We start from the raw sequence: 26,552 nt of genomic DNA, 5'->3' as shown, positions 1-26,552 counted from the left end.
AATAACCATACTTACCTTCACGGAGAACCTACTACACAACAGGCCCGGTATCCAGCACTTGGCATGGGTCACTCTTACCCATTAGATACCTGTCACTATTGATGTCCCCATTTTACAGCTGAGGAAACAGAAACCCCCCAGGACAATGGCTTACCCAAGGCTCCACCCAGAAAATAACTCCGTTTGGCTACCTCCTGTGCTCTTTCAGGTCTCTGCTTAAATTGTGTTTTTAACCTGCGTCTTACCTACTCCATCCAGTGATTGCTGGGAGAGCCAATGGAGCTAACAGGCATGGAAAAGCTTTACAAACTGGAAAGTGCAGTACACAAGTATATGGCTGCCACATCAAGGTTTCATAACTTTCTGGGTTTTCTAGTCCAGCTTTCTGGCCCACAAAAGGAATCTCCAGGATAGCCTCTCTGGCAGGGGTTCACCCAGCCCCCTTGCACACACCCACAGTGAGGGTGACTCACTGCCTCCCAAGCGGGGGGCAACTCCTGCCGAAGCAAGCACTGCTCAGTGTGGCAGAGACCTGCTTTCTTGTGCCCACTCTGGGTTCTGTTGGCCACCTCTGCCACATAATGCCCTAGAGCCTCAGTTTTCTCACCTGTAAATGGGGCTGATAATCAATGAGATGACGTACAGAACTAGGGAGTGAACACACATATATAAAATTGCCAGATAGTGGAACCTGCTGAGTGTTGCTTCCTTTCCCTATTCACATTGTTAATTTCATTTCCGTTCTTAAAAAACAGATGGTGAGGAGTTATTATAATCCAGGAGTTTATGAGCCTATAGTTATTTACATCTAAACTTCTTAACCTGCCACATCTTCTCACTCTCAATAGAACAAAAGGCCTATTTCTGAAAGATAGCCAGAAACTACCATTTCTCCACCTCCCCTACTGTGTCTGGCAAAGCGTTCTGTAAATCACTGCTTAAATTATTGGTGAAAAGAGACTTATAAATACGTATACCTGATAGATAGCACTTACTAAAAGAAGCATGTCCAGATTACATGAGATGAGGTAGGGTTTTCAAACAGCATTCCTCAAAAACCCTATGCTCCAGTGGGCAAGGTTTCACAAATGTTTGGAATTTCATGGATACAGAGACGGCTACAGTGTTAACTCTAATAGCTAAAGTGTATTGGGCATTTAAAATGCATCCTGCAAATGTTAACTCATTCAAACCTCACAACCACCTCTTGAGATAGGTAGTGCCATCTTCCCTGTTTTTACACACGAGGCGGCTAAAGCACAGAGAAGTTAAATAATTTGCCCAAGGACACACAGCTAGTAACTGGCAGAGCTGGGATTTGAACCCAGCCATATTCTCTAGAAAATACTCTCTGAGCTCCCATAATATACCACGTTGACCAATCATCATCCCTCATGAGTCCGTAAGAGCAGCACTGCAATCCGTAACTCAATTTCCAAGATTTCTATTCATGTCAATCTCATTAATTGACTTCCTATAAAGTATTTAAAAATTTAAACTTATGAAAGAGAACTATAATAACAAACCCTTGCCTTGTGTGTTAGGGTTCTGAGTAAGATTTCATCAGGAAAAGGATCCTGCTGCAACAGAACATTGGAAAACCACGGAGGCTGGGAGTGAGGGAGCCCTCCAGGGGCACCCAACAACCCATCTTCCCATCGCTTCTATGTGGCGAGCCCTTAACTCCGGGAGGACTTCTGCCCTATCCCGAGGTAGGCCTGAGCCAGGGCTACCACCCCTTCACGTGCTGCCTTTTCAGCAGTGAGCCTTTCAGCACTTCAGAAGATTTGGCCGCAGTGGGCACTGGGCATGAAAAACATGCTTCACTGTACAAGAAGCACTTTCTAGAACGGGTCTCAGAGCTGATATTGAGTCTTCTTAGCGCCTTTGGGGGCCTCTCCAGCCCTGGAGCTGGGACACTTTTCAGGGGCTGCAGGGGCAGTACTTACAGCAGCCCAACTGCTTCCTTGGGTCTCTATTTGCCCAGCCAAAAATGACCTCAAAAGCTCAGATTTCCTGGCGTGTGCACGTCACAACAGCCTCATGACAGATTCTAGTGTCCTTTGCATTTGTGCTTAATTACCAACCATGATGGAGAGCTCACGACTGAACAGGACATCACTCAGTTCAAGGAAGTCTCATTACAACAGAGTAAAGCAGAACTTAAGCTCTCCAAGCAGATTCTGTAAGGCAGGACTGTTTTTCTCCTGTGTGTCTTGTTTTCTTAATTACAATCATGCAAGCAAGTCTACAATTTTAAGTTCTTGGGTCATGCCTTAACCTGGATGAACTTCCCTTGGGCCCCATCCAGGGCTCCAGACCAACTCCATGCACACAGAGAATGGGTCTGTTTACATAGAGACCAGCCACATCATCCCGAAAAACAATCTCAACCCTGACACATTCATCTTGCAGGAGAACAGCCAAAGACACATGCCTCTCCAAGACAGGGAACCACCACTATTCTCAGCCACTAGCTCAGAATTCCCCGACACACAGCTCGGCGGCTGCCTTCATCTCTTGGAGGTTGGACAGTCTTAGGGCATTCTCAAGGAGCCAGATGAAACACACTAATTCATCATTCAGAAATTATCATGAGCTGTTTGTCCTGTTGACCTGCAGTATCATGAGCACAGATGATAAATTCCCCCAGGGTCCTTCCTGAGCCTAGCCAGAAGGCGTTAACTTCCTGTATAATATCATCCCTTTGATTGTTACTGTAATAGTGTGTGCTGTTCTCTTTACACATAGTTTTTACATCATCTCCTGGCCAGGTGGACCTACGCAAGGGGACAGTCATTATAACCTAGCTGACCGTGTTTTCCCGAAAATAAGACCTAGCCGGACAATCAGCTCTAATGTGTCTTTTGGAGCAAAAATTAATATAAGACCGGGTCTTATTTTACTATAACATAAGACCCACTCTTTAATGTAACATAATATCAGGTCTTATATTAATTTTTGCTCCTAAAAGACGCATTAGAGCTGATTGTCCGGCTAGGTCTTATTTTCGGGAAAACACGATATTCTGAATGCCTAGAACAAGGACATTTCCATTCTGAAGATTCTTACCCCATTGTATGTCCTCATCTTTGACACCTGGAGGGTCAAGTCCAGGTGGAAAGTTCTCAAAGGGGGTGAACCATAAAAAGGGAAGAACCCATACCCAGAAATATCTTCCTTCTGGTCCTAGCTCCATTACTTACTCATGTCAACCGCTCTGAACGTCAGTTTCCTCTTCTACTAAAATAGTAAAACCGAAGAGCTACTTCCAAAGGGACATTTAGTAAATTAAATGAAATGATGCACATAAAGAAAGGACCTCACAGCAGAGTTGAGAGCATGGGTGCTGGAAGCTGCCTGGGTTAAAATTCTGGATTTATCGAGCAGCCGTGTGACCTTGGGCCCTTTGCCTAACTTCTGTTTACCTTAGTTTCCTCATCTGCTGAGTGTAGGGTTTTGGTTTGTTTGTTTGTTTGTTTGTTTTAATTATCTATGTGGCAAGGTTGTTTTTCGGATTAACTGAGTGAATGTGAACAAAGGATCTGAGACAGTTCCTGGCATATGCTGCACGCTCCAGAAAGCCTCGTGTGCTGTGGTGCACAGCAACGTACGTTCTCCCGGCAGCAAAGTTCAAGACGGACAGTATCATCTCTTACTACCAGACAAAGCCCTTGTACATGCACTATCTCACGATAGCTCAGGGATGAAGGGACCATCGCACCACTTGAGGTTCAGACCAGAAGCCAAGGTTAAGGCAGAGTTGGACTCGAGTTCATTCTCTCTTCCTGCCGTGCCACACTGCCTCTCTATTGGGTGACTCTGCTATGAGCGACTACGCAGTAGCCATGCAGCGAGGCCATCAGGCCACAGGGGCTGAAGAAGCTGGGTCCTGCTATCATGCTTCCACCCATTGCTGTTTAGACACTTTCCCGGGATGGCTGCTTTTCCTCCATTCCACCCCACACATCTGACAATAATTGTGCTAAAGCACTAGCTGATCACATCACTCCCTTGCTCCAAAGCCTTCCATAGCTCCCTATGGCTCACAGATCGAACCAGTTCCCACAGGGAGCACAAGTCCAAATGTACCACATTCCTTTTCAAGAACCACCCCCAACCTTATCACCTTCCACCCTTCCTCTGGTGTGGCTGAACCAGCCTCTTCTCAGCTCCCTGGACCACCACCATCTTCTGTAAAAGAATTAAGATGGGGAACTCAGAAACATGGATTCCAAGCCATTTCAGAGCAGTCGCAGGTGGGAGAGAGACCTGAGACCCAGATACTCAAAACTCACACAGCCAGGGGCAGAGCCAGGACCTAAATTCAAACCCCTTTCCACTCGCAGAACTGTTTCCACTCCCAGAAAAGTGAACTGCAAATACATTTTGCTGCATTTTCAAATTACTTGCTGATCTGACCCTAAACATTGGTGTGAAGAGTTCAGATAATTCAAACATTTGGGGATCCCAACACTTCCCTCGAATGACATCGCACGAAAGTAAAAGCCAAACCTTTTACCAAGGCCCTTGCCTCCCCCATCCACCATCACTGCCCCATCGTGCTCTGGCCTCCTGGCCTCTCCACAAACCCCGCAAGGGCCTCCAGTCTCAGGGCCTGTTCCCTCTGCCTGGAATGACTGTCCCTCTGATGATGTCGGATCATCACCCAGGTTTCACTCAAATGTCACTTCAGAGAAGCCTTCCCTGACCGTCCTGTCTAAAGTGTCCCTTCCACCAGGCACTTTCTACCACACTGTTTTGTTTGTTTTTTGGATAAAAGAATCATCTCATCTCCAAAGAATGATCCTGTTATCTACAATGATTCCGTTTACTGATTAGTATGTTTACTGTCTGCCTCTCCCCAGAATACTAGCTCTGCCAGAGCAGGGACTTGCTGCAGTATCCCAGCACCGACCACCTAGCAGGCAGTCGATACAGATTTACTGAAAGAACGCATGAAACACAGAGATGGCTTTTCTCCTGGGCTGTATCCTGTGCATGATTCGCTCATCCCCAATCAACAGGCAGGGAACAGGGAGGCCTCAATACATCTAGCACCATCCAAAGTGGGCTGGAACAAAGACCTCACCCCTCCTCTGGGGCTCAGCTGGTCCAGGAGACCTACTGCTGACATTTCACCAAAGAACTCGTGCACCAAGACTGTCTTCTATTAGCGAGAATTATTTTCACACCTCCCACAGGGGGAAGCCCTGATTTTATGAAGGTAAAACCACATTGTGATTAACACTTAATCAGGGTTTCGTCTATGGTATAGCTCTGCAAAGGAAAAAATAGTTGGGGGCCTTAATATCACGCTCGTAAATGTTACAATAAGTGTGTTCCTGACACGATTTTCTTATTAGGGTCCTTCCCTGTAAATTTTATTGCATTTAATTAAAAATTATTGCTAAAAGAAACAGCTGCAGATGGTCTTATTTTAAGTCAGAAAATTAAAAACTGAATATTCTCATCAGTCAATTTCAACAAGCCCAGCCACATGCATTAGGAATGCGATGGTTTTGAGATTATAATAATTTTTATGGCATTCCCAGGTCCTTTCAATGAAACTTAATGAAAGCTCTGCATGAGTTCATTTGTCAAAAACACAGTAATAATAGGAAGGCTCCCAGTTTACAGGCAGATACAAAGATACCAATGAAAACTGTGGCTGGAATGTGCAGAAAATCCAGCCACGCAGCTCTCAGCACCGGTGGAATTAGTCAGCAGGAGCCTTAGTTGCAACTCGGCCATATCCCCACCCAAGGATTTAGAGCGGGGGCTGTAAATCACCTTTGTTTTACAAGGGTGCGTATATTTGTTGCTGCAGCACAAAATATTTTTATTTTGTAAAAAATAAAAGCCAGGTTTCGCTCTCTTCGGGAATCACTTCAGCAAAATATTGACTGCATTCTGAAGATGCTGGGAGCGTGCTGGGGGCTGGGGAGGCGGGAAGGAGGCACCATTAAGCTAGATTTTGTGTTGGATTTCAGAATTTTGATGGCGGCCACCACCCTTGGGCTGGACTGCCCATATAAATTACCTGCCCCAACTTGATGATGCGGCTTGTATCCTTTAACTTCTTTTTTTGAAGACTGAATTGTTATTTTTTGCTATATCTTTTGTTGGAAACCAACTCAAATCTTTTATTCTGGGGACCGGACAGACTATAACAGATAAATAAGAGAACGAGAAGAGAAAAGCAAAGGCAGACATAAGCTAGCCCTGGAGTTGAGCCTGGAGAACTGGAGACAGAAGCCCCCTTCTCCCCTCCCCTGCCGCAGCCCTGCTAGGTCTGCATTTTCTCTGGAGGGGCCATCCAGCTTCCCATCGCTCCACCCCCTCCCCTCTCCACCCCGCCAACAAGGTGTGCGTGCCAATGCACCATCCCCACCAGGGCACCCCCGCCCCACCCCGCACCCCCAGGTGAAGACCTGCGTGGACTTCCCAGTGCCCAGGGGCATCTACTAACTCTCCGAGCTGATACATGAGGCTCTCCTTGGCTGGGCCCCAACCTGCCTTCCCAACTTCATCTCACAGGTGGGCACACTGGCTCCATTGGAACACTTCACAGCTCTTGCTTAGCCCCAGACTCGTGCTCTTCCTGGATTTTTTGTCTCCATCATGAACTCCTGTTCCTCTGGCAACACCCACCTCAAGTGTCTCCCAGATAGACTCCTCCAGAGCTGTTTGGGGGGACCTCTAACGAAGCCTTTATCACACCAGGTTCTAACGACCTCCATCAGTCTCTCTCCCTAGCCAGAGGGCAGGGACCTTCATCCCTCTAGTCCCTAGAATAGTAGCTGATGGTTAGTAGGTGCTGAACAAACGTTAGGAGAGTGGGTGAGTGAATTAGCTGAGCCAGTGTGACATCCTACTAAGAACTGGAAATTAGAAAAAAATGGTGTTTGAGTTTACTCCTTACGCCTTTCAACACCATCTCCTCCATGTATTCTCCATGTCTGCAGACAATGTGAACTGTTTTCCAGAATAAAGGTATCAAGGTATCTTCTGAAGCTGTTGGATGAAGACCACCAGCTAACATTTTGCCATTTTGCAACAACAGAACACGGGTAATGGAAAGAACACTGGACTCAGGGTCAGAAAGACAGGTTCGAATCTTGGTTTGGCTACTTCCTACCTGTGTGACAGGGGACAGTTCATATCACTTCACTGGGCTTCAGTTTTCTCACCTGGAAAATGGGGACTGGAAGTTCCTAATGTGAATTACAAGTGCAACAGGAGCTATCATCCGAGTCACAGACAGCATTCCTGCCATGATGATGGAATCACAAAACCCCCGGTCCTGCTGTCCTTGGGGTCCTTGATGTGTAATGACGACACATCAATACTTCTCAGGCTGTTGTCGGCAGCGCTGACCCTAGCTCACGCAGGAGTCAGAGGTAATGCTGACACCACACCCCACGGCCGAAGCTCGCAAGTTCATGGTCCCAGTTTTACTGACGTGATGTCCTGAACACCGAGTCACACATGTACAGAACAACAGCCCTGAGAGAGACACACAGAGATAGACTCCCCCACAGTGACAGGGACCAGATGCTCCACCCACGCCTCTCAAATCAAATTCAGATCCTGCATCCATCACTATGTGACCTTGATCATGTCACTTAATAACAGCTAATGCTTACTGATCACTTCACTTTGTGCTGTATTAACTCGTGTAGTCTCAATGACATGGTGGGGCGGGTATTACCGTGTTTCCCCGAAAATAAGACCAGTCGGACAATCAGCTCTAATGCGTCTTTTGGTGCAAAACTTAATATAAGACCTGGTCTTATAGAATAGGATAGGATAGGATAGAATAGAATACCGGGTCTTATATTAATTTTTGCTCCAAAAGACGCATTAGAGCTGACTGTCCGGCTAGGTCTTATTTTCGGGGAAACAGGGTATTATCATCCCCTTTTACAGATAAAGAAACTGAGGCAGAGAGAGGTAAGTAACTTTTCTCAGGTTACACACACAGTAAGTGGTGGCAGGTATACTGACACCCAGGCAGCTTGACTCAAACGTCTACGTGCTTCCCCATTGTGCTCGCAAAGGTCCACCCCGGGCTGCAGTGTCCTCAACAGTAAACATAAAAAGTGGCCATACATACAGCAAAAACAATATGCATTAACAGAGGGAGGACACTGGACGGAAAGAGATGGCAGAAAGCTAGCGTGGCAATATGTTAATGGTATAATCTAGGAGGTGGGCATACAGACATTCACTGTAAAAACTTGACTTTTCTCTGTAAGTTTGAATGTTTTCATAATGAAATGTTGGAGGACAGTGGCATCAGGGATCTGTGCTGATGTATAATGCTGTGATTAAGGTAGACTTAACATCATACAAAAAACAGACAATTATGGAGCTTTAAATGAGACACTTAGGACAAAGCAGTTTTTGTAGTGTTTTGCACTAAATGGGTATTTAATAAATGTATTAAAAGCACCTAGCACTATGTTGCTGAAGACAGGCACTTAATAAATGATAGTTCTTTCTGGAACCCCTGTGAAGCTCAAAATCACCAACTCCCGTGGAATCATAAAATCCCCGGTCATCAACATACATTTATTAAGCTCCAGGTGCATAACCAACATACTGAGGTGCCATGGGATATTCAGAAGTAAAGACTAGATCCCCCCAACCAAAACATCCTATTTGAAAGGCAAGGGCGTTAGACTAGATTTCTTGTGCCTTTTTTTTTTTTTTTTTTGCATGAGGATCAATTTAGGAAAAAAAATGTTTGGGGATACACTTGAAACTAAAGAATGACGAAAGCTTTTTTTGTACACCATGGAGAAAATGTACATAGGTAACAATGCATAGAATTTTATATTGTAAGGTAGAAGATTGTTAATAAGAATATCATTATAGGTCCTAAAATGGTCTTATCTGTGTATACAAATCTCAGAAGAAGTAACTGCATAGAAGAAACTTTTATCATCACCCATTAGCCCCTGAGCTGCTGTGCTGATTCAGGCGTCCCTCAGGGATCTCTGAATTCTATTATATACTGTTTTTTGAAGGGATGTACTTTTAGTGGAAAAAAGGATTTGGATTTACATAACACTGAATCACACCATGGGAGAGTTATTCTCTTTTCAGTCCTTCTGAATCCCTCTGATTATGTCAAGTAGAAAGTCTCTGTGTGGTGCCAGGGTGTCTTTACCACCTCTCAGGGTTTAACAAAGGGATTGGGCCTCCAGCTCACAGCTTTGGCAAGTAATAACCTCAAGATAGACCTTACCCGTTATTTTATTTTTCTTTGTATCTTATTTGTACAATTGCCTTCTATGCATGGCAACTGATACTGTTTTTCTACTTCCCAATAGTGACATAAAATTTCCTCTCAAAGTATTTTTGGTTAAGTAAAAAAGATGGACTGCTTTAAAGATAAATATTAAGTACGCGCAAGAGTATAGGTGGTGTCACAGAAATATAAAGGTGGTACAGGAAAGGTGAACGGTTGAGAAATACAGATCCGCTCCCATCTTACCATTTTACAAATGAGCAAACTGTGGCCCAGCCCTCTCCAAGATCCCACAGCAAGTCAAAGACTACGTGGGCTTTGAACCCACGCCTCCCAATGCGATGCACTGTCCTGGGCTCTTTCAGGACTGTTGATATTTGTTTGGGTTTCTGCCTCTGATCCTCACACTCAAGCAAGGTGTGGGGCACGACAAGCAGCAGCAGGAGGAAGGAACTGCCTCCCCACTCTCTCGTCCTGTCCAAGCCGAAGCAGCCCTGGGCACATGTCTCAGATCAGCAGCACCTCTCCACTGGATTCTCAACGCTCGCATTCAGGGGAAGCAGCAGTGGGTCCCCGCACCCCGCCATGGCAGTCCCTCATGCCTCTCAATTTGATGTGTCTGAAGCCTCCCTTGCCCAGACCTGTTCCAGCCCAAAGCGGGGATTTTTCTCCCCCTCTGCTTCCATCTGTTTCATGCAGGAAAACGGAAGAGAGCTTTGCTCACTCACTGACTGATGTCCAAGAGGATGTGGTTCCTGCACAGATTTCTCCCAGTCAGTCTGGCCTTCGGTGAAATAGCATCAGAGGAGGGCAACAATGCTTTTGAAATTCGGGGCCTGACAGTTCAGGATATGCAACCAAGGCCCCAGGCTGTAGTATCAAATGTGAGCTAATGTAGGGGAAGCACCTAGCACACAGAAAGCAGTCAAGATATGGTAGCGTTAGCTTTCTTGGGGGTATTTTATTCCCTATTGTCACATTAGTTTGGATGAAGAATTCTTTTTTGTTTTTTGGAAAAGTACAAATCAAGCCAACAATGCCTTTGCATAGAGCAAGCAGCCTGTGCACTGCACAACCCCAGGGGGCACTAAAGGTGAATGCGGACTAAAAGGTGAATGTGGCCCTGGGTTGTAGTGTGCAGCAGGCACAGCCAGACCCGGCATCTCTTAGCATAATTCACTGCAAATTCCTGAACCAGCACTCAGGAAATCTGAGTTCTAGAACTGATTTCTCCTCTAAATTGCTGAGAGACCTTAGGCAAATCCCTCTCCCTCTTTGTGCCTCAGTTTCCTCCTCTGTAACAAGACCAAATATTGTCTGAAGTTCCCCTCCAGTTATAAAATTCTGTGATTCTACAGAAGCAGATTTCAACTTCTGAAGGGCTGTCATACGAAGGAGGAAATGGGCTCACTCACCTGGCTCAAGAAGATTCGCCAGCACGAGTTGGGTAGGGATATTAGTGGGAGGTAGCTTTTGCCTCACAAAGAAAAACTTAATCAGAGTACCTAGCGACACAGGAGGGAGCTCTTGGAGGTGGTGAGTTCCCTGCGGCTTGAGGAGTTCAAGTACAGAGTGCATTAAGAGAGAGACCTGTGAGAGGTGGGAGGTTTGACTCTATGCCCTTTGAGATCCTTTTTGGCATGGAGATTTTATGGTTTCAAAGCTTGGTTCTATCTTCCTTAGCGCTGAGAGGCACTCCAGCTAGGGCTGGGGCTCATCAAACCCTGCTGACGACTAGTAATGCAATGACCTTGTGGGCTCTGCCCCTCTCGTCCGCTAAGAGTTCGCACACATCCCCATCATCCAAACGAAACTCAGTCCCTCCAGCAGTGTTGGTGTTTACCTCTGCTCCAGCCAACAAACCCTTTCTTCCTAGAAAGAACTCATTAATAGCCTTGCGCAGGCGGGGGGTAGGGAGAAGATAGAACCAGGGTGGGGAACCATGTAAAAAAACCTCAAGAGAATAAACCATACAAACACTTTTAAGTGTCTATACTCCAGTGACAGCTAATGCTAATTGCAAATTCATTACTGCAGGTCCCCTAGGAGGCCCTGGCAGCAACAGCTGTGTGGGACGGAGCTAAGTTAGTGCACACGAGGGGAAAGAACAGGATTTCCTTTAAAAATCACAACCACTTTGGCTTTTCATTAATTCAGATCAGGCGCCTCCAAAGAGTGTGTAACGGGTTGAGATTGAAATGCATCACCCTTCAGTTGCGTCCACAACGTATAAGGAACAGCGAGATTTGGCAATTACCCACTTGGGATGATTAATGAGGGCATTCAGTCAGTCTTGGGAAGATGGGGGTCAGAAAACCCCCACTGTTGTCAATAATTGCAGTGTTTCACTCTCCCTTCAAAGGTGAGTGAGGTCCCCCATCCCCATCAACTTGGATGCTCCTCTTAAAGCCTTCTATTCAGAAATTTAGCTCAGGGCACCCTCGGCGTTTTAAACAGTTTAAGTTGTCTTTTCTAGTTCCCTTCAATAGAATGTATATTTACACAATAAAAAGGTATCAATCTCAACTGAGGGTATTTTCCTGACGGTGAAAGATATTTAGTTTGGCAAGATTCCAGAACCTTCTCTCTTGGTGACTTTCCCAGAGGGGAGTAAGCAAAGCCATCCAACTAGATGAGAAATAGCCCCCAAATAATGCAAATACACATGCTCACATTTGGACCAAAGTTGGCATTTTAGACAATACTTTCACATGGGTTATCTACTCTGATCTTCTCAAACCCTCTGTCAGCGAGGTAGCGTGAATCCCGTTTCACAGATGAAGTAACTGAAGCTCAGAGAGGTAAAGCCACTCACCCCAGTCATTCAGCTAGAAAGAAAGCCTGAGGCTAACAAGCAAGTCCCTTCCATCCCCTACACCTAAGCCTGCCTCTGGGACAGTTACACTTGCTGAACAACAAAGAAAACGAAGTTCACAGTACCTTTCCGCTTCCTGGTCTGCGCTCTGCTGCTTGCTTTCGAAGGTGTTGAAGCTGCTCATGTCCACGTAGCCATCATTTTCGTTTGCTGTGGACAGGGCTCTGCTCTGATCCTCAAACAGCTTCGTAAATGTCCCGGCCCTCGCAGGCCTTCGGGGTGGAATCTGGATATTCTCATAGTCAGAGTTCATGGCTGGAATGTTCTCATAGTCCGAAGTGTCGGCGTTGGGGAATGAGATGGACCGGGGCTTGGTCAGGGGCAAGGGCAGAAAGGGGGGCCGGGAGCGGTCTTCGAAGGACTCCACTCGGGACACTGTCCTGCTGAAGGGGACGCCTTTCCTCTTGCTGTCCCTGTAGAAGATGAGGGAAGAGGGCGACTCGGAAGCCCGCAGCTTGCCTGTCCTGGCCTTAAGCTGAGGGGAGTTACTGAGGCTCCTGCGGTCGATTTCCAGAAGCCGGGAAGGCCCGTGGTAGCTGGATTCTGAAGAGGACCTGGAAGAAGACACGTTGACATCCACGTGCACTTTATTCTCGGTCTTTTTCTTAAACGTCAGAGCCAGGAACCGCTTAAAGGATGACTTCTTCTTCTTGCTGTGCTTGTCCGGGGGCTCGCTCTCGATCAGGAGTGAGGGAGAGCTCTTCGTGATGGGCTTTTTGGTGATGCAGGCCAGGTCGAAAGGTGGAGGGATGTCGACTACGGAAGATGGCGTTGAGGTGCCACTGGATGGCAGGTGGTTCCTCTGGGAGAAACTCCCTGAGGAGCCAATCACACAGGGTAGAGAGAGATTGTCGTCTTTCCTTTTGATCCAATGGTCATCTAAGCCCGATGCCTCTGGGTCCCGGTACACGGAGACCGGGATCTCTCGGCCTTCCACGGAGAATGATCGAGGGTATAGAGTGAAGGCTCTGGGCTTTGCCGGCAAGGCCCAGCTGGCTTCCAGCGGCTTCCCCTCCAACGACAAAACCATCTTTCTTGGCTCCTCAGTGGCACCTCCAATACCAATGGCTGACGAGCCAGCGTCTGGTCCGCTTTCTTCTGGGACGGTTTCTGGGACGTAGCCAGCCACTTTCCCAGAGTGGGGCCTGGCCCTTGAGATGATGCTCTTCCTGTCCATGGGAGCCAGGCTGCCCTCAGCATCCGAGTTCACGTCTTTCAGGCCGTAACCATTCAGGGTATCTGATGCAGCCTGTGGCTCAGGAGTCTCTCCTTCTCCAGGGTCAGCCCCACATGGCAGTTCGACTCCCATCTCATAGGGGTTGGTGAGAGCGTCATCTGTGGCATCCTCATCCTCCGGCAGGACCACCACATCGGGGGCAGAGGGATCCTCCCTAGTGCCACCCTGAGGGGAGCCACACTGGCCACACAAAGTTCCAGCCATGGCGTCCGGCTTTGCACACACCCCCGACTTGGGTTCCTGCTCTGACTCCAAGTCTTTGGCTGGCTCAGAAAAAGGAGAGTAGCTTTCACTACAGAAAGAGGTGCTCTCAGTTGGGAAGAACTCATAGGGACTTCCTGAAAGTGAAGTCATGAAGTCGTCCATACCGTCATTCTCGAAAGGAATGATCTGGCAGCTCTCCTCGGCAGGTTCGTCCTGCACAGTGTGTTCACCTTCTTGAGTGTTTTCTCCCACCTCGTGGGTGACTGCTGCCATTTCTTCTTGGTCAGTTTTCTCCTCTTGGTCATGGGGTTCATCCTGGTCATCCTGGTTGCCATCACCTGGGGCATCTTCACACCCCTCCTCAGAGATTTCAGGGCCATGTGTAGCTATCTGCACTTTCTGGATGCCTGTGGCCAACCCCTCCTTCTCCACGGGTTCCTCACTGGCACCTTCAGCACCCTGCTTGGTGGGCCCATTGGAATCCGAACACTCGTCCGGTGTCACTGGTTCTGTAGTGGCAGAGCCTTCCTCACCATCCTCCTCTGCCTCCTGGGGTGTCCCAGGGGGGCTGGGCTCCTCGCCAGGAGCCGCTGGACCCTCTGAGTTGACTTGAGTTAGAATGATATCGCTCGGGAAGACCGCCTCTCCATCCCAAGGGCCCGTGTCCTTCACGCTGTACATGCTGTGTTCTTCCACCAGCTTCTCTTCCTCCTCACTCGGGAGCTTCTGTTCCTCTGCCCCTGGGTCTTGGGCACTGTCATCCGCACCCCCGTTCTCCGGAGTGGGGGCTACACCCATGTCACCCTCTCCACTCAATGCCACTTCAGCGGGGGCTGCCACACCCTCAGCAGCTCCTGCCTCCTCACCTCCCTCCTGGAGTTCCTCCTCCCCGGTGGCCTCCGGAGCCTCCGTGACGGCATTCTCCACAGAGTCGCCATCGCTGGGCTCATGCTGTGCCGGCGGAGCCCCAGGGACCACGATGTAATCCTCGGCGGCCTCGGCCTCGGCGCGCTCCAGGCTGGAATGTGGCTCTTCGTAAGGCCCCCTGTCCACGCAAAGCAGCTTCCCGTTGCTGCACTTGTTCAAGCTGTTGATCATATACACGCTGGCCCTCCACTCGTTGGGGGAATCCAGCCTGGGCTTAGGGGCAATGGGGGGTTTGGGCCCCCTCGACATGGAGTTGGGACTATGAACACCGTCAGGCCGGGGTGACGAAGGGAATTTGGGCGCCGTCACTGGCGTGAGGGGGCTGGCAGTCTTTGGCTTGGGAGCGACTGGTGGTTTTGGTGAATCTAAAGGATGAAAACAGTGAAAAGAAGGAGATCAAAAGTACAGTTACCTGTATTTCCACGCCTCCTTACCATTTTCGAGAGAACACTAAAGATGGTTTCCCAGCCCATGTCAACCCAATCGACTATGTTCTGTCTTAGGTTTACGTCTCCACCATCTTCTTTAAAATCCCTCAACCTTCCACTAAGGATTCATTCTGTAGACAAAGTGTCTATAACTTTCTTCCATACACAGTCCAGCTAACAAAACCCGACCAAATGGCATCCTGTACTCCTCAAGTAAAGGTCTGCAGATCATTGCACTCGCTCAGTAAATGCTTTTCTCTGTCAGGTACCCAGGAGACAATGCTGAACTTGACAGTCACCACCCTTGCTGCCCTCCTGGAGCTTATATTCCTTCTACAGTTAATTCATTGGATATCTGCACCTATACACATAGCACTATAGACAGTAGGGTCTTCTAGGGTCAAGAAGAGAAGAACTCCCCCTGCTGACTACTCACAGTTGAGTTAGGGAGACAAGACTGACAGAACAATTGGAGGACAGAGCCGCAGACCCTTGGAATATTATGAATGAATAGCCATTATCTCACTCCTTCAAGAATGATACACTAACGGTTTGTGACAGTGATGTATGATTCTTCTGAGGTCACCTCTGAATGCTACATGCTTCAAGACTGATGTCCAGCTAAGTGCCCTGCATTCCAATTTCATGGGAGAAATTATATGGATATTTGCAAAAGGCCTCTTCCCTTGTGGATGGTGAGGACATACTGACCATGGCAGAATAAAAGATGTGGTACAAACTGTACATGTAACAGGAGTTTGAGAAGCAAGAGTTGCCATAGAAAGGGAAGACCTCTTGGAGAAGGTGAGATTTCAGCTAAATTTTGCAGGACGGGAGGGACCTTGACAAGAAGGGTCAAGGGAGTAGTTGCCCACTTCCAAGTTCAGCATCTCTCCTGCCACAAGCCAACCCACACCTCCATGCTTCTTGCCTGCACCTCCGAGCCCTTGGCTGCACTGGGAACAAAGTAAGGAAGGCAGATTGCCAGAAACCCAACCCATCCTGACATCTCAGCTTCAGAAGTGCTGCCTGGCTGCCCCCTGCCCAGGGATCAAGACGTACAAGTCTCCCTTCAGCCCAACCTCGTCTCTCAGTTCCATCCACACTAAGGCTTTGGGTTGACGGACAGCAACCTTAGAATGCCAGCCTGGCTGTGACAGAAGGAAGGTGGAGCAGAGGACCTGGATGTCTGTCAGCAAACTCTTCTCTTCTGCATGCATTTGACTCCTAGATAAATCCTTGCAGCATCTAACGCTAGTCGATCTAATCCAGGGCTGTCTGACAGAAATATAATGTGAGCCACATTTATAATTACATGTGTACTTTTTAATGTTCCTATAGCCACATTAAAAAGTGAAAAAGAAACAGGTGAAATTAATTTTAACAGTACAGTTTTTTTCAGCTCAATATGTCCAAAATATTATTATTTTGAGCATCCTCATGTAATCAATGAATCATATTTGATCAACATGTAACCAATATGCAAAATTTATTGATGAGATATTTACCATTCTTTTTTAAATGACTGTGTATGTATTTTACACATACAGAACATCACAAATCAGACTAGCCACGTTTCAAGTGCTCATTAGCCACACGTGGCCAGTGGCTATGGTACTGGTCAGCATAGCTCCAGCTGATTTGAGACGTCTCCATAAGACTGTCCCATTGGCACCTCAAGTTCAAGATGTCTGAAGCCAAAGTCAAATGATCTCCCAAACTGGCAGGACTATGTAAAATTCAGCTGAGGCCCCAAAGGAAAGAAAAAAGGCCCGGAGTAGCAATAATACAGGGTTACAAAGCCCATGCACTGTTTCTAAAAGGGCCTCATTTCAGAACCTCTTTACTTGTACTTTGCACATCCACCTAATGAACTTGGTTGTCTGATTTCCCAATGCACATCTAATTAGAAGGGGTTGGGGGACAGGATAGAGCAGGAACACTGCAAGCTGTAAGATGAGGTAGCTAACAGCAGGAAAGGGAGAGAAGAGGCACAGCTGTCAAAGTACCCACTGCTAACGTACCCACTGTATCAACCCCCTAAACCACACGTATATTCATCTGCATCAATGCCCAGGCCTGCCACTGACATCCAGATAATAACCCAGAGTCTTCAAAATGGAATATATGACTTCCCAACACCTCATTTCCACAAGCAATTAAGCATGTATTTGGTTAGAAAAATACCTGTCCAGATTAGCAAAAAAAAAAAAGAAAGAAAAAAAAGAAGAAAAAAAATTTGGAGCTTAAACAGCTAAGCTCAATGTGGAATAACAGAGTGAGTCTTTGGAGCCTGGCTAATCTGGGTTCAAAATCTGGCTTTGCCACGTATAAACTATGAAACTGAGCCTCAGTTCCCTCATCTGTAAAATGGGTACAATAGTAGTACCTACTCTCAAAGGGTTGTTGTGAAGATTAAAAGATATACATTAAAAGTGCTTTGTAGCAGGCCTGCACATAGGAGTACTCAATAAACTGTAGCTATTATTGTTCTAATTAAGTCAGTCTTTGCTTACCCCACATCTTGCTCTATATTTACGTATTATGTAATATTAGCTTCAAGCTCTCAACATCAGGTGTCAGGCTTTCCCTGAAATTATTCTTTGGGGGTGGGGAGTCTCATTGCTCATCCTTAACAGGTGGTATTTCACATCGGCGCCATGAGACCTGACAGAGGGACAGAAGGGCCATGAAAAACGACCGTCACCTTGGCTGTATCGCCCCCACTCCCACCCCATCCTTCATCCAATCAAGCTATTGATCTGTGGATGCCGTCTCTTCGGGAAAGGTTACAGTGGGCATCTGAGGCATGATCCTGCAAGAAAATGCCTTCCCCACAGCGCCTCTAGGAATGACAAGTACACAGCGTCCATGCCCTGCTTCCAGCTCTGAAGCTCAGGGAGTTTCACCTGCATCCACTTTGATATCAAAGGATGTCAGAAGCAGAAAGGCCTTGTCTGACCCCTTGTTGAAAGATGAGGAAACTGAGGTACAAAGAGGGCAGGTGACTGGCATGCAGTTACTCAGAAAATCTGGAGCAGGGACCAGGTAGAATGTGGGTTTCCCGCTGCAGTCACTTGAACTTCTGCCTTGATCCTTTGCCACTGAAATTTCCTCTACAGTGGAGACTCAGGGTTCCCTTCGAGTGAAGTAGAGAAGAGAAAAATGCAGGGAAAAATGCAGGGAAATGGAGACCAGGGACAACTAGCTAAGAGAGAAATTTATGTAAGTTTGAGTCCAGAGCTCAGAAGTACTAACTGACCATAAGGTGGATGGATGACTGGCTTTCATTTGCTCCCATCCAATTTCCTTTAACCCTATTTCATTAAATAGGTATTTATTGAGCACCTACTATGTGCCAGACACTCATCTATAATCTTTGGATACACCAATAAACAAAACAAAGACCCTGTCTCTCATGTACCTTATATTCTAGTGGTGGGAGATAAGCAATAAAAAGGGTATTTTACATATTGTATGTTAATTATCATAAAGTCTATGGAAAAAGATTAGGAGCTGGGGTTGCAATTTTTAATAGAGTGAACAGGATGGGTCTCACTGAGAAGACATTACAGCGAAGATCTGAAAGCGGGGAGGGAATCCATGACTCACCTGGCATGTCACGGAGGCCAGAGTGGCTGGAGGGGAATGAGCAAGTGAGAAGGAGAAGCAGGAGATGAGGTCCGAGGGGTCATGGGAGAGTAGAGACTATGAAGGGGCCTGAGCAGAAAGACGTGGAAATGCTGGCTAATGTGTGGAAACAGGTAGAAGTGGTGAAGATGGACACAGGGAGACCTGTGAGGAGGCTCTTACAATATTCCAAGCAAAACATAATGCAAAATATGATGGAGGCTTGGACCTGGTTGGTAGCAGCAGAAGTGGTGAAAAAGAGTAGAATTCCAATATGAAGGAAGAGCTGGCAGGATGTGCAGGCAACCTGGATATGGGGTGTAAGAGAAAGAGAGAAGTCAAGGACAACATCAAGGTTTTGAGTTGGAGCAACTGGAAAAGTTGCCACCAGCTGAATTGGGGAAGCTTGTAGGTGCTGGGGCGGGAAACCAGAATTCCAGTTTGCACTTGTCAGATTCCAATTACCCATCACACACCTTGGTGGAGATGTCAAGTGGGCCCCTGAGTATTCCAGCCTGGGTTCTGGGGATAGGTCTGGCTGGAGGTATCCATCAGGGAGATGGAATTTAAGGCATGAACCTGGTGAGATCACCAAGCGAGGGAGTGTGGACAGAAAAAAGAGTAGGGCCAAGGAGGACGCGAGAAGGAGCCAGCAAAGGAGACTGAGGCGGGAGCAAAGAAAATAAAAGGAGTGCGAGGGCTTCCCATTCTGCTCTCTCCCTGCCTCCTTCACCAACAGGAGCTAGATAGAGCCCCTGCCCTCAGCACCGTTATCTGGGTCTCAGAGCCACTCTGCCTAGAGAAGGCTCAGGGAAGAGGTAGCATAGGGCTGCCCGTTGAAAGAGAGGATTTCACAATCGAAAAGAAGGTTGAGTATTCCAAGTAGAGGGAACAGTGTGCAGAGGCAGTGAGATGCAAAGCCCTTTGGGAATATGGTAGAGCCCACTATTGCTGAGCTCGAGTGTGGTGGGGGTAGCAGGATTACAGGATAAATCAGAGCTGCGGTTCCTCTTCTGGGTTAAACTTAACCTTCTGACTGTCCAGAACACAGCATGGATGGAGCTGTCTCCTGACTCCCTCTGGCTGCTGCATAAACCTTCTCTCTGTATCACAGAGTCTGGGGGTCACACCCTCCCCAGCCTGAGTTATCAACAGCAGGATCTCCTGGCAATTTGCTAAGCCTCAGGATGACTTGAATGCAAATACTCTTCAAGCCAAGATACTAAGAGTTAACTGGGGGGTGGGGTAACCCCAGTGACAGGAGAAGAGATTTTTAACAGCTTCTGGTGATAGAAATCATCCCCAGCCAGCCCCTGGTACCAGTTTATATTTTCTTTCTCTATTTTAATTAAATATCTGTCACTCATACATTCATGTTTGCTGTTCCCTTGTCAGCTAGGTAAAAGTTCAATTAAAAGGGGTATTGGAAGGAGCACTGAACTGGGAGTCGAGGGCTCTGATCTCCACTCCCGGCTCTGCCCTTAAATGGAGGTGTGACCTTGGGCAAGTCCCTTCTCCTCCCTGAGCCTCAGTTTCCCCATCGGTAGAGTGAGGGGACTGCCCCAGTCCATAAGTGCCTTCTCCTCTGGCCGCCTACAGCCTATTAAAACTCATAGCTCTTCTTACGATGTCCCCTGACATCCTGTCTTCAATTCCCTAGCCTGTTTCAACTGCAATTCACTATACTCCCCCTGGAACTCTCATAACCATATGTTCCAAGAGTAATTATCTTCCAATTTCACCTTCCAATTGCATCTTAATTTAACTTTCATTTCTGGGTGCTTGCTGGAATGTCCATGCCAAGCCTGATGATTTCTAATTAGGCTGCTGTTAAGCTAGTCCAATGATCCACGACAGGGCACTTACTTAGAAGACAACATGGCACAGAGTGGGAAGAACATGGGGCCCCGGCTTGGACAGACCTGGACTACAATCCCAGCTCTGCCACACATCAGCTGTGTGACCTTGGGCACATGACTTTGCCTCCCTGAGCCTGATTCTTTCTTGGTAATATGGAAGAAATACCCTCTTTTATCTTAAGGCTGTCGAGAAGTTCAAGGGCAATAACAGACATAGGATGACTAACAAAATCAACTGGCAAACGTTTCCTGTGTACCTACTATATGTTAGGCATTGGATAAAAAAGGAGGCTCTCAAGCTGGACAGTCTGGGTTTCAGTCCTGTCTCAGCTCCCCATTAAGTCAGTGACCGTTAAATCTCTGCAGCTCAGTTTTTCCATTTATAAAATGGAGATAGCAAGAGTACTCACCTCATCAGGTCACTGTGAAAACTAAACTGATACAAGTAAAACACTTAAAAGTGACATCTGATTCTCAGCAAGTAACCACTCAATACTAGCTAGCATTTACTGGTCACTTAGAATGTGAGAGGCATTATTCCCGGTACATTACATGCTTTATTTCATTGAATCATGAGAACTCAATGACCAAGACCTCATTATCCCCATTTTTCAGATGAAGAAACTGAGGCACAGAGAGATTCAGTAACCTGATAAAGCTCACATAACTAAGTACATGGTGGTTCTGAGATTCCATCCTATGGAGCCTGTGAACCGCTATGCTACATGATCAGGAAATCCAGAGCATGGCACACAGAAATCATTATGTGAGGTTTTTATCATTGCCATCACACAGAAAAAGGAACCAGGTTTATGCTGGAGACAGATTATAGGAGGGCTGAACCCAACAGCAGCAACTGCTGAGATTTCCTGGGACCAAACTGTCCTCTCAGTTTATTCTGGCTCACTCCATCCCCCAGATTCTCAGAGAAGGAAGGGCTTGCCCTAGCCTCATGCAGCGAAACGTGGGAAAACTGGAACCGCTCTCACCATTGTTTTAAAGCGAGTTTTATTAGGAGTATAGGAAAAAGCTAGCCTGGCTCTGTCCAGGCTGTGCCAGCACAGGCAGGAGGCGACCGTTTTCCTCCACGCACGGAATGGCTGGCTGGGTGCTGCGACCTGCTCCAGCCTTTCCAGGTACCCCAAAGTGGCTCCCCTGCTCCTACCTCCCCGCGATCCTGTGACCCACTCTCTAACTGTCTAGATGTCCACATGCCCAGCAGCAACAGTGCCTGGGCACAAGGAGGCAACTACTACACTCCCAAGTCCCCAAGTGGCTCCTTTTTCCTATCAGTCCAATCAGTATCTCCTGTCTGCACCTCACTCCTAAAACAATGACTTTTTTCATTAAAAAGATTTTAAAAAGAAAAAAACCCACCACACACACACACTCTCTCTCTCTCACACACACACAGTGCAGCAGGATATGGTTCTAAGACAACCAAAATGGTGGCTTCCTGTTTCTTTAGGGATGTGTGTTTTGGAGTATGGCTTCAGACAAGGGTGTTGGTTGGGGAGAGGGATGCCTATTGCTAAATTCTAAGAAAAAAAAAGTGATGATCGCCCCTTGGCAGGCAGATCAAGTTAGCTGGGACTGTTTCCTTGCAAACTCTCCTCTTTGAGGGAACTTTCTGCCCCCCTTGTGGATGGAGTCAGGAATCCCGGGAACTGGGTTCCAGGAACCGCCTATCTCTGAATCTCAGTCACTAAATCTGTTCAATGGCACCCCAGTGGAGAAATCGCTAATCTTTATCGTCACACACGTTCTGGACTGCACGGAATCCCTGAGCTCGCGAGTCCGATTCACCAGGCAGACACACGAGGGATGGGAGGGACCGCCTGGAGTGCAGCTTAGCCTCGGCGAGTGTCCCCTTGGCATTCGGTCCCCTGGGGAAGGCACAAAGAGGGCCCGGGCCGGGCGCTGCCAGGGAGGGGTTCGCTAAGGGGGAAATGACTTAGGGCTTGTTAGTCCTATTCGGAGAGTAAGCTGCAAGTCTCGGGGTCTTAGGAGATACAAGGGAAGCAGTAACCCTCTTAAGGGTGCGCCGCGGGAGCTGAAGGACGAGGACTAGCCCCTGGCGTGGAGAGCCTGGACGCATCCCGTGTGCCAGGAGGGGTCCGTGAGAGGCCGGGGTGCGGGTGTAGGGGCGCTACCAAGTTGCCTCTGAGAAGGGGACGTCCTTCTCTGTTGCCGAGGGTACCCTCATTCTGGGCGCCGGGGTGAGAGTGGGACGAGCGCGTACATGGTCAGGGTGCGGCCTCTCCGAGATTAAGGGGGCCGTCCCTGAGATCGGGGGACTCGGACAGCGGCCCCAGATGCTTCTCAGTCTCTTTGGTGAGGGGACTCCGGACCCGCCCATATCTCGACCGAAGCCAGCAGAGTGGGAAGGTCGAGGGATTCTCTGCCGTCGCTCCAGGCGCCCCGCGGGCTCCAACTTGGAGCGCCTGGCCGGGGCCCCTCGCGCTTATCTCTCGGCGCCCGAGGTCGTGCGGAGCCTCCTACCTGCTCTGTTCATCTTCCAGAGCGCGGAGCCCGGGGCCGCCCGTCGGTCCTTCAGTCCTTCCGTCCGAGCGCGAGTCCGCACGCCGTCTCACTCCGTGGCCGACCCGCGGGGCCCGCACCCCCTGGCGCCCGCCCCGCCCCCCGGCGCGCGCCGGACTCCCCGCGGGGCGCGGGGCCAGTGGGGGCGCAGGACGCGAGCCTCCGGGGCTGGGCGGGGCGGGGGAGGAGCGGGGCGGGGAGGGGGCGCGAGCACAGGGCGCGCGGGGCGGTGGCCGGGGCAGCGCGCGGCGTCGCGTTCACTCGGACTCTTCGCACAGCGCAGGGCAAGTGGGGGCGCCGGGCGCGAGCCTCCCGGGCTGGGCGGGGCCGTGCGGGCGGGGCGGGGAGGGGGCGCGAGCGCGCCGCGCGTGGGGGCGGTGGCCGGGGCAGCGCGCGGCGTCGCGTCGGCTCCCGGCTCCCGGCTCCGCGCCGGGCGCGCTGCGCGCTGGCTGCCGCACCTCCGCCTGCGCTGCCTCGGCCGCTGCCGCGCCGCCGCCCCCTCCTAGACGTTTCCTCCCGCTCGCGAAGAGGAAGGCTTTTTTTTTTTTCCCTTTCTGCTCTGTCAGGGATTGAGGGAGCTGAGGGGCGAGGCATCCCCGTGCACATTTAAAGGGGCCGTGGCCGTGGGGACTCGGGGACCCGTGCGAGGTTCACGGACCCAGCATCGGAGACCGGGGAAAGCCGGCTAGTTGGGCTTCTGGGGACTTCCTCGCCCCTTTGCCAAACGGACCATCCATCTTTATTTTCAACCACAGGCATCATTCAGTCCTGCACCAGGCGCTATGCTGAGCGCCCAACAAGACAGCCCTAAATTGTTGCCCTCATGGAACTTAGATGAGAGAAGGTCACGAGACAAATAAGCAATAAATATAATTTCAGAGAGTGATAAGTGCCTTGAGGGAGATAAACCGGGATAATGGGGCAGAGCAGTGGCTCTCAAAAGTGTGTGGACCAGTATGGGAATTGTTAAACATGCAAATTCTCGGGACCCTCCCTAGACTTATTGAATCAGAAATCCTATGTTTAACAAACCCCTAAGGTCCTTCTGATGCGAGCTGAAGTTTGAGAAACACTCGAGTAGAGAATAGGTGATCAAGGAAGGCCTCCTTGAGGAGGTGATGTTGAAAGGGAGACCTGGTTGATGAGGAGCCTGTTTTTGTTTGCTCAGCACACTCTGGTCAGCACCTCCCTGGGACCAGGCCTGGTGCTAGGCAACGTGGATGACCCCCACCAAGCTTCCACTTTGAGCTCCCATCTGATTGTCCATGCAACATAGGCAGATAGTTTCTCCTTCCCGGGACAAGTGTTGCGATGGGGACAAGAGTGCACAGCAGTTTGTAGGAACTCTGAGGAGGCCACAGAGTGCAGAGGGTTCAAATAAAGGAAAGGCCTTTCAGGCAGAGGGAATAGCTTGGGCAAAGACATGCCCAGTTAGAGGACCCTGAGGAGGTTGGCTTGGGGAATAGAGATGGGAATGTCCCAATAGGTGGTACAGAAGGGTCAGGGGAGAGGTGTTCTAATGGCCATACCGAGCAGGTCCTAGGTAACCAGATAGTTTCATTGCATAGACGAAACACCCTGCGGCTCTAAGCATCAGCATGACTTGGGCTTGACCCACTGAACCAGAATCTGCATTTTAACGAGGTCTCCAGATAATCTGTATACACATCACCACTGGAGAAACACTGCCCTAGATAACCCACCGATTTCTTTTTGGCCAGATATGCTGCCAAAGGACACAGAAGTAGAGAGAACACATCCTGGTTTCCCCAGGTTCTCACTGGGGTGAGAACTTAGTCCCTGGCCTCTGTCTCATTAATACGTTATTGGAAGATTGGTAGGATTCTGGATATCTGGGGGCTTGCACCCAGCAGAAATCCTGGTGCATATTAGGTGCTCGCTAAAAATATATGACATACATGAAGGTCTGATTTGAATTGTTACATGAGCCAGTGGTGCCTGGCACACAGAAGGTGTTTAAAGCACACATACTGAAGATAGGAATGAATGAATTTCAGTTGGGTAAAGTGGAAAGCCTCCAAAGATGTTAAACTCTTTTTCCCCCCATCTTAACAAAAAATCTTACATAGTGTTTCACACTCTCTAAGCATCTTCATACACCCAACCAGGTTTGCAGGATTTGTTTTGTTTTACTTTCAGCTCCTGATGCCCACAGTATGGAATTAGATTATGCACACTTACAGGCAAGGGCCTAGGGTGTACCTCAGTTTCCCCAAATCAGGAATTGAATTTTATTCTTTTAAATGACCTTTTCATCTCTGAGCCACCAGCATCTTTAAGCCTCCAACCTTTTGTGGAGAAATACTTGTACCTCTGGAATAGAAAATCAATGACAGAATTTGTTACTTGGGCTCTTAATAAACCTTATGGATCCCTGCCGGGAGATGTTAGAGATGGTGATGGAGAGGTGATGATGGAAGTGATGGTGGATGTGGGAGATATCGTATTGCAGGCGAAGGAAGCAGAGGAGGTGAGGTAGTAGCTGTGAAGTCACGGTGAAGATAGAAAATGTGATATGGTTGGTGGTGGTGGAGGAGGTGGAGGTGGTAGAATTGATAGATGTGGAAATGGACTTGAGGAGATGATGGAGGTGGTGGAGCTGGTCAAGATGATGGGGGATGGAAGTGGTAGAGCTGAGTAAAGTGATGGTGGACTGGTGGTAACGGCGGGGGTGAAGTTGGTCAAGATGGTGGAGATGATGGGGTTGAGGGAGGTAATGGAGGTGGGAAGTGATGGAGCTGATGGTTGGGAAGGTGGGGGGCATATCTGATGCAAAAAGAAAGTATGTTTTAAAAATTGAGCTTGTTCAGGGATTAGCAATAAAACCCCAATAACCTAGGATCCCAGGGTAAGAGCAGGAGAGGTAGGCTTATACAGTGGGGTCATATAGAGAGTTAGGGAAACAGCCTGTGGTGGAATCCACACCACCTGACATCGAGGCCCAAGTTGGAGTCACATGGAGCCTGAAACCATGCACCTCTTCTCCAATGGCTGCCATCTTTTATTAATACAGTGGTACCTCGGTTTTCGAATGTAATCCACAAGTTCTAAAATGTTCGAAAACAGCCGACAGCTAGGCCTCAGGATCTTGCACTCAGGGGAAGCCGTGTGACATGTTCAACTTCTGAGTCGTGTTCGAAAACCGAAGTATTTACTTCCGGGTTTACAGCCTTCATAAACCAAAATGTTATTCAATGGAGACGTTCGAAAACCGAGGTGCCACTGTACTTTGCCTTTTGAGGGCAGGAGCCCCTCCTTGCTTTTCTGCCTGGCAGGGTTGGGGTATGACACCTTTAAAGCAGATCCACAGCAGGGGTTAAGCCTCCCTGCACTTTCCAGGCCTTCCTTCTCTCCCCCTTTTGCTTTTCTACCTGCCTTGGATGGTCAGAATCGTTCCATCAACCGCCAACGTTTCCCTTCACTGTCGGGCCTGTGCACAGGAGAAGGGAGGGCAGGACAGACCACAGTGCCTTGCTAAGCCCTTTCCACTACTGTTGAATTTGGGATTTGAGGCTAGGCAAAGTCTACTTAAAAAGATCATAGCACCAGTGACAGTTGGGAAAAAACACAG

General features: G+C 48.5%; 1 protein-coding gene across 3 annotated transcripts in view; it reads right to left on the bottom strand.

Annotated features, from left to right (window-relative positions):
* Nucleotides 1-26,552, bottom strand: part of FGD5 (FYVE, RhoGEF and PH domain containing 5) — a 154,788-nt gene that overhangs the window by 85,653 nt on the left and 42,583 nt on the right. Inside the window, exons 1-2 of one of the 3 annotated variants that reach the window (XM_033132118.1) lie at nt 22,922-23,046; nt 12,200-14,867 (exon numbers count right to left, since the gene is read on the bottom strand). In XM_033132118.1, the coding sequence (XP_032988009.1) occupies nt 12,200-14,867; nt 22,922-22,934 (2,681 nt within the window). In that variant the 5' untranslated portion in view covers nt 22,935-23,046. Of the gene's footprint in view, nt 1-12,199; nt 14,868-17,446; nt 17,586-22,921; nt 23,047-26,552 lie in introns of those variants that run through there. The other 2 variants (XM_033132119.1, XM_033132117.1) reach the window with 2 other exon arrangements.

This window comes from Rhinolophus ferrumequinum, chromosome 17 (assembly GCF_004115265.2).
Source record: "Rhinolophus ferrumequinum isolate MPI-CBG mRhiFer1 chromosome 17, mRhiFer1_v1.p, whole genome shotgun sequence".
Lineage (NCBI taxonomy): Eukaryota > Metazoa > Chordata > Mammalia > Chiroptera > Rhinolophidae > Rhinolophus > Rhinolophus ferrumequinum.
The sequence above is the reverse complement of the archived record's forward strand: the minus strand, read 5'-3'. Positions and strand labels throughout refer to the sequence as shown.